The sequence below is a fragment of the Tauraco erythrolophus genome, chromosome 16 (genome assembly GCF_009769465.1).
Source record: "Tauraco erythrolophus isolate bTauEry1 chromosome 16, bTauEry1.pri, whole genome shotgun sequence".
Classification (NCBI taxonomy): Eukaryota; Metazoa; Chordata; class Aves; order Musophagiformes; family Musophagidae; genus Tauraco; species Tauraco erythrolophus.
In genome coordinates this window covers 7018869-7034376 of record NC_141480.1, presented here as the reverse complement: position 1 = coordinate 7034376, position 15508 = coordinate 7018869, and the positions used below count along the sequence as shown (strand labels likewise).

The 15508-nt window shown below is 44.1% G+C and overlaps 1 protein-coding gene across 2 annotated transcripts in view; it reads left to right on the top strand.

The window, feature by feature from the left end:
• Positions 1–2071: 2071 nt before the first annotated feature.
• Positions 2072–15508, top strand: part of GLRA1 (glycine receptor alpha 1) — a 38222-nt gene continuing 24785 nt past the window's right edge. For both annotated transcript variants that reach the window (XM_009983684.1, XM_009983685.2), the window contains exon 1: positions 2072–2127. In XM_009983684.1, coding sequence (XP_009981986.1) covers positions 2072–2127 — 56 coding nt within the window. The remainder of the gene's footprint in view (positions 2128–15508) is intronic.

Here is a 15508-nt window from a genome sequence, read left to right as displayed (position 1 = left end):
TAAGGTCCTTTGAGATACAATCCAAAGGGAGAAAAAATTAATTGATTATTTCCTAGACGGGGGTGGGGGCTACAGTAGTAGTGGAGCAAGCAGCCCATTTCATCTCCACCCTCCCAATGTGGAATGGGGCAAATATCTGAACAGATTAAAAAGAGTTTAAAAGGGGTTAAAAGCAACTCTTTGCCATGAGGAGTTTTGCAAAGCACAGGTTAAGTAAACAAAACGGAACTTAAAGAAGAAAAATCCCGTTACACCGGGACAAGAGAGAAGAAAGAAATCCTAGATTATTTAGGAGAGCTAAGTTTTAATTTCATAGAATCACAGAGTGGTTTGGGTTGGAAGGGACATAAAAGACTGTCGAGTTCCAACCCCCCTGCCATGGGCAGGGACACCTTCCATTTCAATTCTCAGAAGTTGATGAGAAGACGAGCAGAGTGACACGCTGACAGAGTCACTAAGGAGCCCATTCCTCCCCTCCCCGACCACCACACAGCACCCTGTGAGCACAGCCGGAGCCCAGGGTGCTGGCGCTGCAATAAGAAATGCTCCTTACCTGCCCTGGCCTTGATGGCTCTGGTGTTTGCCAAACCTCTTTGCAAAACGGAAAAAGATAAGCAATCAAATAAAGCAAAGAGAAAAGGAAACAAACAAAAAAAAAAAAACCACAAAAAACAACCACACCAAACAAAAAAAAACCTAACACAGAGATATTCCTTAAAAGCCAACAGCAACACATAGCTACTGCTAGCCAAGCAGATCTTCCACGAGATGGAGACTTAAGGCACGTTACGCTTGCCCTGTCAAGGGAGACGATTTCAGAGACTTCTTAAAAAGACAGCAATTCGGGTTAAAAAAACTGAAATAAACCAAAACGTATCAGCGCTTTAAAGGTTAACAGCTTCTGCTGAACAACATGCATTTATCCAACCACATCCTAGAGTAGTTTTTTCAGCCCCGAGACCAATGAGCACAGCTAAGAGGAGGGCCTTGGGATGGTGGAGAGGCTGTTACCCCCTCCCCTCTGCCTTCCCTCTTCTCCACCTCCCCCTCCTTTATTTTTTTTTTTTCCTCTTTTTTTTTTTTTTTTAGTTTAGTAAATTAATGCAGCAAGAAACTCCCAAGATCTGGCGAGTCGTAGCAGGGGAGAGAGGGCAGAGGGGAAATGAGATGCATTAGGAGGACACTGAGCCACTTTCTTTCTGAGCACAATGGGAGTGCTTCCCAAGAAACTTCCCCTTCGCTCCCCTCCGTTCTAGCCCTGAGCAATGGGACACCTTCCCTACAGCAGCAATAACTTATTCGGGAGGAAAATAGCCCAGGAAGCAGGAATCAACAGCAGCCAAACGGCGGGCAGGAAAGCGACACAACCGGGACTGCAGCGCGACTCCACACTGACAAATGCCTGTGGATGTAATTAGGAAGACACCCCGGCTAGCAGCGGAGATTAAAGCCCTGGGTTGTTGAGGGTCGCGTCCCCCCCGCTCCAATCTTACCCCCCACCACCCTGATGGCAAGCCTACACCCCCTGCGTCTCCCCCTCTCGCCAGCCTGATGTCCGGAGCGAGATCCCGCTGAAGGGAGATTTCGGTGCGGGAAGCCTGGTCCTCCGGCCCCGAGCACCACTGCAGTGGCGGTGGCGGGGGCTCCGGGAGAGGCGGGACGAGCCGAGGCAGCGCCGGAGCGGAGCGGAGCCGCCGGCCGCCGGGCAGGCGCCCGCCGAGCGCCGCGCACCGCCGCTGTCCGCGGTGCTGACCGGCGCGCCCGCCAGACGCTGTCCAGGGTGCTGACCGGCGAGCCCGCCAGACGCTGTCCAGGGTGCTGACCGGCGCGCGCGCCAGACGCTGTCCAGGGTGCTGACCGGGGCCGCCCTCCCCGCCACGGTGCGGGGTGCTGACGGGGTCTCCCCCGACCCTTCCCCTGCCCAGCCTGCCTCGGGAGGGGCGGCTTGCTTCCCCGGGCAATTCTCCCCAAGTGCCGGGTTACTTTATTGGCCAACCCCACCGGCCCACCCCTCACGGAGTACAAAAAAGAAAAAAAAAAAGCCACCACAACAACAGCGAGAGCTGGAAAAATGTGCAACGTCAACGCGCTCGGAGTCTACGTGTGGGAGACGATCGTTTTCTTCAGGTAAGGCTCGGCTTTACGGGAGGAGTGTGTGCGCACCGGGCGCCGCCGGGCTAGACTGCCGTGCCCACCCCGAGCTCAGGGCACAGCCCCTAGACACAGCCTCAGCCTTAGGACAGCGGTTCCGCCTTTCTCGAGCTGCCTTTTCGCCTCCTCTCGGTTCCCCGAGACTGGCTACAGCACAGCCCCGGGCTCGGGACTTTCCGCGGCTTTGGGAGTTACTCCGTTTAATTAGCGCCGCAATCTCGCTAACCGCAGTGCTGAAAACACCGACCCCGGCTGGTTGCAAAGTGACAACTAGTGGCGGCTGGGAATGCTGCACTTGAATTTGCCCGGGTAAATATTCCCACCTAGCCCTCTCCCCATCCTCAGATTGCAGGTTAAGGTGAGTTCCGTGGGATGCTTTCACTGCTTAGCTATGTTATCTGGAGAAATCGCGGGACTCCCTTTCAAGGAGGGCTCACTATCTCCTCAGCTTACTACATCTAAAGTCACTGAAAGCAAAGAAAAAAAAAAAATCACCTTCCTTCCCAACTTTGTTTTTCTTTCCTGTTGTTTTCAACATCCTTCCCTGGCAGAATCTAAAGGAAAGCCAAAGGGGATGTGGGGAGCTTTTTGCTATCACATCCATTATCAACTAGACGTATTTTGACTCTGTTTTAGATATGTTCAGTTCAAGGCTAAGGTAGGAGAAGGAACAGTATTAGTCAAAGAATTGTTTCTGGTGCATCTCTCCTTGCAGTGCTTTTATTAAATGGACAATAAAAAGATATATTGGAAGGTAGATTGTCTTCTGTATTTGCATGAATAATGTAGCCTGCTGTGTCAGGTGATAAATGCCAGATATATGCCACTGAAAAAAAAAAAAAAACCAAACACCTTCTTTCATGACCTGAAGTTGCTCATCAGTCTTAGACTTCATTTCAGTTGCATGGCTCTTACTTCTGCATTTCTGTATTTTACCAAAGCTTCATCTTATAGTGTAACGTGAAAGAACACACATTATTTACATATACATCAGTGGTGTAATGCTTACTATTTTCTGAATTACAGTAGCAGATCTGCTGATATTGGCCAGACTTTTCTAGCTAGTGGTCTCTTTCCTTTTGAACACTAAAGTCTTTCCGGGCATAAAAATAGGCATATCCCCACTTTTTCTGTAATTCCACATTAAATCAAAGACAGAAACATTGTAACATGAAATAGAAACACTGAATGTCTATCTGTTAGGTAAACTGAGAAAGAACTTCTAGAACTAACTAACATCACCAATATCTGAAAAGCAATACACAACACCCAATACTTCAGAGCCATCCTGTCTCATCTTATTTAGTCACAAGTGTAAATAGAGTGGGGTGGACTGAAAGGAAGCATATGTATGTGCAATAAACTCTTTAGTTAAACAATGTTGAAGCATAGAGATTAAAAGCACAAGATTAAACAACACACAAATGCTCTGTAATGCTGTCTGTAAATAAGGTAAAATACAAAAGGAAAATAAAAAAGAGCATTTCCAGGCTTGAGTTTCCCATGGCCCTGGCACTAAAGCATCTGACTGGCTCTCCTCTGAACTGCTAATCCCATTCTGTGATGCACACTTATGCATCACACAACACATGTGAGCACTTACAGATCCTCAACACATCAATTAAGGTCCTGGGCAGTCAAAACCTTGATAAACCAGTCCCTTCAGCTCTCATATAAACATTTGTATTGCTATAAATTATATACATACATGTGCTATAGTATGATGTCATATTGTACACAAAAGGTATACCTGGAAGTTTATTTTTCCTGAAATTAACATGTAAGAAAAATGGAAAATGCTGTATTTCAATTACAGGGACATGTTGAAACCAAATTGGTTTATGTGCTGCAAGTACATTCAAAACAAGGGAAAAAAATAATAATAAAAAAAAAATCTGTAATTTCTGCTCAGAACTGACTCAAAGCAATGTTTTTCTTTTTTTCCTCCTGCTTTGTGTTATGTGTTCAATTTATTACAGGCCAAAAATTTACCAGTCTTTCTGGTTCAGGAATAGCTTTGCTATTTCAGTTTCAGTAAGCAAAGCCTATTCATTAAGAGTCATTCATAAGTTTAGCGTGTCCATTACTCCAGCATTCAGTCACACATAATGTTTAAAAACCCACAAGCTGATAATCCAATAATCTGTAATAGAAGTACACATTGCTTTAAATTACAGAGTGTACCACACTTTATTGTCAGCCTGTTGAAAATACTCTGGAAAAATAATCCATTGTATGTTAGCACATATACTACAAAAATAAAGAAAAATCCAATGTCCCAAAGGAAAACTGTAGACAGCCAATATCGGAAATAAGAATAGATCTGTTGCTTAACAAAAATGTCTGTCGCCAGTCTTTTAAGAAACAAGACCCTATGGGAAAGAGTAACAGCTGGTGTGCAAACGCAAACATTATGGTATCGCCAATGTGATATTTGTTTCTGTTACAGTTGGGGTGTTTTAGAAGGAATTTGTGATGAGAGGCTTGTTCTGACATGCCTTTCGTTGTGGAATGGTGTTTCCCATTTTGCTACCTGCCTTCCCAGACTGCAGTGGCTTAGCTGTGACTAAGGCATTTACTGAGAGCCTGGATAGAGGCAGAGAGAGAAACAGGGTTGGAGTGAGAGATGAAGAGTGTCTTTGACAGACAGGTTGCTTGACCAACCTTTCCTTACAGATATATCTCTAAGGCAAAATGCTATTTCTTGAAAATAAAAATACATTAGACAATGTTTACACAGGGACTTCCAGATGTCCTGCTTATACCTGCGGAGACATACACAAACATTCTCCCAAAGTCTAACTACATGCACTGCATGTTCATACCCTGCTTCAGTTGTGAATTCCTCTGTGCAGAACAAAATGCTACCCCTACCCTGTGATGATCTTGCCTGGATGTTCTGTTGTACCATAGCATTTTAATAGCTGTAGTTGTCCAGAAATACCACTGCATATGCCTGGAGGTGGGAATGCACCTTGCACAAGTCAGGAGATAAGAGATAGCCTAGAATCAGCACCTTACCCAAATGGACACTGTCTTGTGATGCTTTGAAGTTGTTTGGGCCCAGTTCTTGTCCCAGTTGCACTTCTGTATATCAGGAATCAGCAGTATGACCTTCACCAAGTCAAGATCATAGTTGGCCCCTTCTGAACAGCAATCTGTCGGCTAGCAGGAGTGAGTCAAGGCTACTGCTTCAAGTGACTCACAGGCTAAAAGTTGCTGCCAGCCTCAGACCCTATTGGATTGCTCTAACTGGTATTTTTGTGTTCCCTCCTGTCAGTAACAGACCTCTTTGATTTCAGCTTTGAAAACAACAAAATGCCGTTGTGAATATGATGCCTCTTAACTTTTTTCAGAAAAAAGTGTCTTTCTTTCCACAACAGACCTGACAAGTAGGTGATTGGAGAGCTGCTGATTTCAACCCCTTGAAATACAACAAAAGAAAAGGCAGGGGAAGGAAAATCGAGTGATGTGTATGTTATCTTCAAAATTTCTGCTATAGCTCTGCAGTGCTAGATAGCATTACAGAGGTACTCGAGAACGAAGTGCTAACCAGAGACTTCCAGAGCCACAAGCTGAGCAACGTGGCAGATGCTCTCAGTAGTTAAAGAATATTTTCCTCACCCTAACAAAAAAAAAAACCACAAACCACAAAAATCTACTGAAAGTTGTGCTTTATGACCTGTTGTGCCTCTGCTGAGTCTGTTGGCTCCTCCATGGAACACAAATGATTTAGCAAAGGCTTGGACTAGGTGCCTCCAAGAACACTCTTTAGCTTCTTTGGTTTGCAGCTTATAAAAGCCCCATAAGAGACCCTGCTCAAAGGGTTACATATTCAAGGTTTGAAAGTGTGATGAGGCAAACAATTCTACATAGAAACCCTTATAAATCATTCCATAAAGATAGATTAATTTGGTGTTATTCCAGTAGAAGCACAGAACGTTTGGGACCCTGCCTTCTGCAGAGGCTTTATACACACTTCCATCTATCTGCAACAATTCGCTTGCACTTTAGGCAATTAAAATCAACATAAGTATGTAAAACATTTTCTAAAGCAGTCTAATATTAACCTTCCTCTCTAAACAGCTGCCTTAAATGACTCCAGACCTGCTCTCTGCAGCGAGAAGAACAAAAGAAAGGCTCCACAAATGTCTGGGCAAAAACCATTTCCCCCTCCTCACATTGGGTGCAAGGAGCAGGAAAGCCATAGATAATCACCTTGCTTAACAAAAACATTACAAAAAAAACAAAGTTGATGTTTCTTACATACACTAATAAAATATCCTTCTCCTCTGAGGCACTGGTGCTGTGCAGATTTTAGGTAATATAGACTGGCTGCCCACCTTGACTCCCACTCTGTACTGCAACGAGTCCCACTGGCAGAACACATTTACTGTTCTAATACCTGAAGGGACTCGCTTCTGGGAAGAGATCAGTATGTGGAGGGAATGGGAGGACCCTGCTCTTACATATAAGGGCATTACATTATATGAATTGTCTACAGATACTTCCTTCAAGAACAAGAATTTAAGCATGGGAATTGGTTTCCCTTTATTCCTCCTCTCCCATGAAAGAAGTATTGGAGACTCTTATGCATTAAGAAAGTCAGCAGCAAAGGGACCTTTCACTCTGTTTTAAGTGTCTCAGATTTAATAGCACAGACTAAAGGCTAAGAAGTTCATTCTGCTACTGACCAAATGATTCAAGTCAAAAAGGAAAGCGCTTGTAAGCAACAGCACACTGCAATTCCCTGCTCTTGGGCAAACACTTTCTTTGTTGGCTTATGGAATTCATCTCACCAAACCCTCATGCGCTCGCCTGATAGAAAAGCATCCCAGCATCTGAATTAAGATGTTAATCGATGTTCAAAATTAAATTAGTTTATTATCCCAGGACTGACCAATGATCATTCACCTGTGATAGAAAAACAGGAGAGAAGTCTGTTCTCATTTCATCCTAGCATGCAGGTTAAAAGGGCTCTCCAAATTTCAGTATTGGGAACAAAATGTCAGATCACCTAATGAATGTAATTGCTGTTTAGGTACTGATGAAAGACAAGGGTTTAAAAAAAAAAAAAATATCACAACTTCCAAATGAAAATCACAACATTTAAATATGTCAAATCATCTAAATCTATTCACTGAGTTTCACCTGCTCATTTCCAGAACCTGAACCTTTTCCAAGAATCCCAAAGTGACTAGTATTGAGATGACAGACAGGCTGATAACGCATTTTGACTTCTGTTTTACTTGCCTGTATCAGCTCTTGTTGTTGTGGCACATTAAATCAGGGTTTCACTATTTCCAGTAAATTACCCTTTTGATTTGCTATCATTACCTTGCATATTTTCTGTTGACCTTTGTCTATCAGCAAGAGCACAATGATTTCTATTCTTATGAGGTATGATTACACTTGTGCATCTCACATCTTTCAAGAAAAATGGCTCATCATAGCATGTTTTCCACATGTGAAAAAGTGTCATTCCAGCATACTCTCCTCACCATGGTTTGATTCAATTTTGCGATTGACAAAAAAAAATAACAATTCCAAGCTCTTTTGATAATTTTAGTTTTGAAAAAAAAAAAAAAAAAAGAGCTTGGGATAAATAGAGCAAAAAAGAAGGAGCAAGAGAAGCAGGAATTTCTCCTGCTGCTCCAGTGTAAGGCACCAGAAGGATCATTAGCAGCCATGACCAGACAACTCAACACCAGGCTGTCTGGCTGCTGCCTTCTACACCTATTTGCATAGCCCAGAAAAGAGAAAGTTTTGCATTGTACTCAGCACAATAAAGTATTGCTAATTCAGCAGATCAGTTCCCCTTAAAGAGCAAATAAAAAAAAAAATAATTCATCTCCTCTTTGTTTCCCCTCGGCCTTTCCTCAGATTATCCAAACAATTCACATTTGTGTTTACATAGCCAGTCAGAGACTGTTTCCCTCAAGGGAAGATGGTTTACATTGATATTTCTTAGCCAAGATGATTGCTTAGTGCAAAATGATGTAGTTCCCTCAACCTCTTAGGAAACTGCTGATACGCTTTAGCTGATCTGGTCCTGGAGATCTGCGTGCATTGATCACACCGGTGCTGTGGATCGGATACACACCTCCAGACTGCTCCTAAATATCTATTGATACTTCAGGAAACTGATGCATGGAAACTGAAAAACACCACCACAGAAATATAGCTTTTGTCCCCTCAGTAAGGCCAAAGCACAGAGAGGGCCTGTGGAGACCAGAAATAGATAGAGACAGATGCCCCCGTCATTCACCCGCGCTGAGCACTCCCCGTGATGCAGACAATTATTTCATCCATATAATGCACCACGGTAAGCTGCTGATGCGGGGACTGCATCACATCTGGCTGATACATAGACACAGTTGGCGTCCTGTAAATACATCTCTGCTGGATCTAAGTGCCAGCTGAGAAAAAGCAGGAGAAATCTTAATTTGCCAAACTCCATGAAATTTGGATTTTGACGGGAGGGGGAAAACAGAAGAACACACTTCTGCACCTGCTTTCCTTTTGATTTCTCCCTCTTCATCTTTCCACTACGGCTCACGTCCCGCTAAGAAAACAGAAAACAAAAAAAGACAAAAAATCCAAATGCCTTAGGAGACAGCCAGGGAACTCTTGTTTTTATCAGTGCCTCATTGCAGGGTGGGTGGAAGAGGGAAAAAACTAGGAAGAGGCTGCCAAGAGAAGGCGTGTCGCATGCATGGAGCAGCAGGGCTTGCAGTGCAATCAATCATCGCGCACGCTGCCTTCAGACGAAAGCTGCCGACAGCAGCTCTCCCCCTGCGCCCGCTCTGCGAGCGATGCCTGCCCCTATGGCTGCTCGCCCCGAATACAGACCCTGTCTGCCCCCCAGCCCCAGCGCGGCTGGAGACACCGCACCAGTCGATAAATAGCAACGGAAGCGGGATCAATGGTGGACTGGGCCACTGTCGCGCGCGCCTTGTTCAACAGCAAAATGCAGCAGAGTCAGGAATCATGTAGACAATCCAGCAAAATTCATCACTTCTCACTTTCACCCAATTTCCTTTGGATTTTATTTTTCTTCTTTTATTTCAGATAACGCAAGTAAAAAGATGCTTTGTACAAAGCCCCCAGCACAGGCCCCTCCTCCCCTTTGTTATGGAGAAGGTACAAAAATCTGAAAGCATACGAGTGTCAGCTGTTATCAGCACCCTCTAAAAAAATCCTTAGCTACAAATGTCCTTGTTGGTGCCAAGAGCCCCTGCACAAAAGTCGAGTGCCCCACTACAGCAGGATCCGTGCTCCACATGTTCTACTACAGCTGGGAGTAGGGAAGTGAGATGCTCTGATTTCCCAGGTGAGGCAGTTTTTTCTCATCTTGTAAGAACTGCAAAGACAGGTCGTGGACAAAAAAAATGACTTTTCATGGGGTATTTTTACAATTCTTGTCTCTTTGTTCAACCCCACTCCTATTACCCTCAGGAAGCACTGCTGAGCAGGACAACAGTTCTTGGTATATCCACACGTACACAAATCTTTTTCCTGCACCAGAGCTCCTAAGATCAGATTTACAAACCAAAACACGCATCTCACCTCTCCTGCCACCCCGTGTGCCCAAGAATCACAAGCATCCTCCAGCTTCCAGCCCCATCCATCACAGCCTGACACAGAGCTATGGGCTTAGAAATCATCTCCCAGCAGCGTGGCTGACAAAGTACAAGCCTCATCAAACACAACCCGCTCTCCTGCACCAACACGGGCCCTGCAGCACTGGCAGGATTGAAAAAGATGGAGTTTTTTTGTCAAGGAGCTGAAAAGACCAAAGTCAGAAGGCAGCCAGGGTGGGGAAGAGAATAGCCCTCCAGGGCAGGGGAGCCACAGCTTAGCCATTCGTTTCAGAAGTTACTTTTCATTGTAGTTCATGAATAAACTGATAAATTACACCAGAAATCAGACAGCAGAGAGGGAACAGTCATCTCCAACAGGGTATTTATTTGCATTTCAGTGACAACAATTAATTCTATCAGAAAATATGAAAGTGAGCTCGCTCGTCAGATGACTTGTTTTACACAGTACCAGACACGCATTAGAGAGCCCCAGTTTTACTACAGGACCCACAATTTTGTAGGTGGGTTTTGTGCATTAGCTCTGGAGGCCTTTTAAAAGTAGTAAAAAAGTTCCAGAAGATAAAACCCACCACCACTCTGCACCGGATATTATATCTCTTTGAAAAAGTTCTATTCATACCACCCCTGATTTATCAAAAAAAAAAAAAAAGCAGTTGCAATGTCCTTATCCAATCTTAACAAGCAGCATAAATCCTCAAACTAAAACCAATTTTTAAAAAGCTGCCGTAGCAAGCTGTTTGAACTGATGAAAACGGGACTGATAGTGCGACTGCAGAGCTATAGATAGAAGAGCAGCCGCGATTTCTCGTAATTCTCTGACACTTGTCTGGTCTGTGATCTAAAACCTTCTGACGTCAATTGAGGTTCCCACCACAGCTCTCCGTCCAAACGAGAACACTGCTACCTAGAATATGAAACTGAGTCTCGTAAAGACATTTTCCCCACTGTATTTACCACATTCAGGAAGGCTCTTTGTGCATAGCTTTAAATATCTGACTATCCCCCCCAACTTTAAAGGGAATATTCAGTGTGTGTGAAGCTAGATGCCTGCTTTTGTCTTTGCAGAGGCTTTTTTCCTTTGTTTTTCCCATGAAAAATGCAATTATAGCTATTTTTAAAAAAAAAAAACACACACCAACCTTCAGTATATGTACATATAAAAGTCAATGCTGGATTTATTTCACAAGTAATTAAAACCTGAGCATTGACTTGTGTTTCTCCATTGTTTGAGTTATGTTTTCAAACCTGTCTCAGTGGCGTAGGATCATACATCTCCAGAAAGTCACTACTTGTGCTTCAAGAGCTGTAGACCCTTCTGGAAGAGAGATTACTTGAGAATGTCACTAGAGAGAATGCCTATGGCTTCAAAACTGAACTTAACACACACATTTTTATAATATGTGATGAGCAACAGTGACCATGCGATACATGAGAGTTTGAACAACAGTTCTTGTAAGAGAAGGGATCTTACATGCAGCTGAGCACTATTCCCATGCAATTTGTTGGTCTCTCTCTGCTCTTCCGATCTCAACTACATTCAATGTGCAGATTTCTCCCCCCATGCTGATTGTCTAGTCATTTGTTATTTGCTTATTGCTCTGTCCAGGCAGCGTCAGCAATTGTTCCAAATGCTGGTGTCTTTCCATAGAGTTAATCAGTGTAATTGGAATATTTTATAGTTCTAAACAGGGTGTTTTGCCATATGGGGTAAGAGCCATGGGCTGCAGGAACGTAGCAGCAGAACACAGAGATATGTGAATGCTGCAGTGCGAAGAAGAGATTTTTCTCACCCCAGTAAAGTGGTTGCAGCTTTCCCTGGATGGGAATGATCACAGAGGTTTAATTCCCTGAGGCCCATGGAAAAGTGCCTCCCAGCTCCTCTCCTCCTGCATAGCCACAGAGACCAGTAGTAAAGTGTTGTGAAGGACCTTTGAGAGAGTTTTGGGATCCTTTGTGTTAAAACTTTAACTGATTACATCCTGCGACTACTGCAATGCAGTTACTTCTGGTGCAAAAGCTAGAATTGGTTTAAACAGCTCACAGCAACAGAGCACAACCATCCAGGACAGAGATGGCAACATTCTACAAGCCTACTTTTTCTTTCCCATCCCACTCCTCCTGCTATGAATAGGGATAAATAGTAGCTTATTGCCCATTTCTTTCTCAGAGCAAAATCATCTTCTCGCAGGTTCTCAAATTCCATATCTCGCCAGTCTTGCTGTATACGATTATTTTCCCAGTCTGTCCCAACATCCAGGTCTGCTCCATGCTTCTGTTGTATAAAGTCTCAGCTGAATTAAAATAACAACCAAGTCCAAATTTCCTCAGCATCTCTGAGAGCTGGCTTTGCAAATTCACCCCTGTAGCACACCCCACACCCATACTGCATGGACTGTAATGGTCAGCAGTTGAGCATGACCACATGGATTGCAACCAGCACATCTGTAAGACTCAGCTCCTTCTACTCTGCACCATGTCAGGCCAAAGATATAGTATCGGGGCTCTCTTCTCCCCACACACCTCCACTCTTCTTTCATTTTGTCTACCTCTACTGTCAGGCCAGGAGTTCAGACAACATGACAGAGAAAAACAGGCAGACAATGAGTTTCATCCTTTTTAATTGAATTGCATATCAATATTGATTGTGCTATTCATTTTGATAGTAAATCTAATCACTAAAAAAAGTCTTCTTGCAGACTCTGCCAAGCCTTCCCAAGTCAGCATCTGGCAGCATTTCCCTCGAGATAACACATTGATGTGCAGTCAGAAATAACTGCCTGAGGACAGAGTTTAGGGCTGTCCCTTTTTACCAGGAAATTCTCGTCTGTCCTTCCTCCCTCCGGCTGCTTAGGACAAGATGGAGATGGGCAGCCCCAGCATCAGCAAAGCCTGAATACAGGCTGAGCTCTGCTGATCTCTAGTCTCTGCTCTGGGACCTCTGTGCCCAAGAGGCACCATCTCAGAGACCAGGGAGATGATTTGGGAAGCCCAGGCAAGCAGAGCAGAGGGAGAGTTACCCCAGGTAACACTGGTTAATCAAGGACAACACAATATGTTTTTATGCCCAACCATCTCATGTTCCCTGTGACTACACCTCTTGGACCCTGCTGGAGTCAATAAAATAGACCTGATGGATTCTCCTGTGCCCTCAAGAAACCCACACTGCTCTAGAAAGGCCTGTCTTTGAAGGTAATGAGGGAAACCGTTGTACTGGTCACCTCAACCTGATGGCTCTTCTTCTGCCCTGGGATACCTGCTTACAGAAAATATCACATTTAAAGGACAAACATGCAAATCAGCCCACCTGAACACTACTACAAGCTTTCTGGCTTGTGCTGTGATCCAAAAAAATTAATAACCCTCTTCAGAAACCTTTGCTGAGCAGCACTGAATGGGGGTGAGTGATCGGGTATCTCCTATTTTCCCCACCTGTTGAGACCCCAACCAGAATAAACTCGGTGCTGTTCTCTAGAGCCACTGGTGTTGCACCAGTTTACCTTCACAGGGACCTAAGCCTTCCACGCTTTGCAGAGATATTTCCTCTGCAAACACTTGTTTTGCAACAGTTTATTCTTCTGCTGCCACACATTATTGTTTACTCTCAGAATTAATGATTAACAATTAAATTATTTGACAGGGGAATAGAAGCCCAGTGCTAATTAAATTCCTTCATCTCTCCTCTTTGTTAAGGAAATAAAAAAAATTATATTTCTCAGTATCAGCATTCAACTAGAACAGGGCAGTTTGTGATATTGGACTTAATTAGATGGACAACCATGGGCACAGCCTTAAGAAGCATGAAAATACTGCACAAGGGCCATGCAAATAGGAGGAGGAAGAGGAGAGTACAGCCACTCGGGAGCTGGGAACTAAGCAAACTGACACATCTAGACTGCAGAAGAGCTGCTTTCTAAACCAAATAACTTTTTATAAGAACGTCATCTGCTTAGCTGAAACAAAATAACGCAGACAGGGAAAACAGTGCCTGTGTAGGCTGGGAGAAACCTGCAAAGCCTGACTGCTCCATTTTAAGGAACACATTTCTTAGGTATCCTGAGCAGCTCGGCTGTTCCTCTCCACCAGCTTTCACCTTCACCTGCCCGCTGGTGGGCCGGACCTCTCAGGGGCTCGATGGTGCCTGTTTACATGCCAGCTTTAATATTGCTAAAGATTATGCTGGTTCATCGACCCTTTGAAGAGATCCTTTCCATTGTTGTTGTTGTGATGATTGCCTGATGGCACTTTCTCAGCCAGATCCACGAGGGATTACACCAGCCTAAATAAAATAAGCCGATGTCTGGCTGCTATTAAAATGCACCAAGAGCTCTCGGCTTAGACAACACTCTTGAACCTATGCAAACTACATCCTCAGTGCTTTTGTTACGTGTTTTGTCTCTTTTTGTTTATTCGGAGAGTAAGTTTTCTCTCTGAACAATGCAACAACCCCACCTCCGAATTTCCAATTCTCTTTATCATCAATAGTTCCCAAATCACTTGGTAATTTCCTTCCCTTTGTCTCTGCCAGGGCAGGAGACGAACAGTCCTATGGGACTTTCAAGGGTCCTTCTGTAAGAACTAAAGGATGGAGAAAATCCCTGAGAGCTCCCAAGGCAGCGCACAACACTGACCAAGACAGACCTGGAAGAGAGCAGAAGCCGACAGCTTTTTTGAGTGCTGAGCTAAACGGCCACAGAAAAGCTCAATTGTCACAACCAAAACAAATGTTTCAGGGTTACATTAGATGTAACCCGTCCCTCCAAAGCATGGTGGGGTGGGCCAGTCTCTGTAGGTCGCAGCGCTCTTTTCTGCTACTACTTCTAAGCTAGAGAGTAGACACATCTGCCTGCTCCCCTTAGAGCCTGCTGCTGGGGAGGATTTGCTATTCCCTCATCTGCTTTCTCGCCTTTTCTTGTTAAATTTAGGGGGAGAAATTGTTACCAGCTAGTTTTAGGAAAACATTTAGTAACTAAATAGAAACTGGAAGGAACTGGGAACTCATCATTCCTGGGTCATTTGGGTAACAACACACAGCAGCCAAACGGAGCTTCTAAAACACTCACTAGGAGGCACCAAACCACATTTGACAGTTTCAGCACATCCCCAAAGGTGCTCACAGAAAACACTCATAGGGATGGGCATGAAGCTGAAAATAAACAGTGAGGCTGTGAGAGGATGGTCCTCTCCCAGATGCTTGTTTGAATCGTTTGTCTTGATATATCCTTCCGTGTAGGAACTGAGTCCATTGCATTCATTTACTTGAAACAGAATCAGAAGATAGCACCCAAGAAACACCAGAAGACTCACTCATTGGAAGTGGACTGGACATATCCAGCATGGGCTTTCACACTGAATTTACAGGAAAGCTGAAGTGCTTTTTCGCATCATTTTTAAAATTAATGTCCGGGCAGTTACAGTTTTTAAATTATATTTTTACACTTAAAGCTTGTTAGATCTGTATTGTCTCTTCCCCACCCTACCTCCCCACTTTCCACCTCCATATACTTCCTTCAGTCTACAGTTAATAAGAAGAAATCAGTGTGTTGCACTATCTGGTATCGTGCTGAAGTGGCAGGAGGTTTTGGTTACCAAGCCATTTGCTGCTTAATTGAAATCTTTTCTCTAGACTCATTGCCGTTCAGACACTCTATTGGAATGCAGTAGTCAAGCCCAGTATTGATTGTCCTCCCACTCCCAGCTTTCTTCCTCTGAGTTTGCAAATCAATTGCACCCTGTTGTTTTCCTTCCAAAAAAAA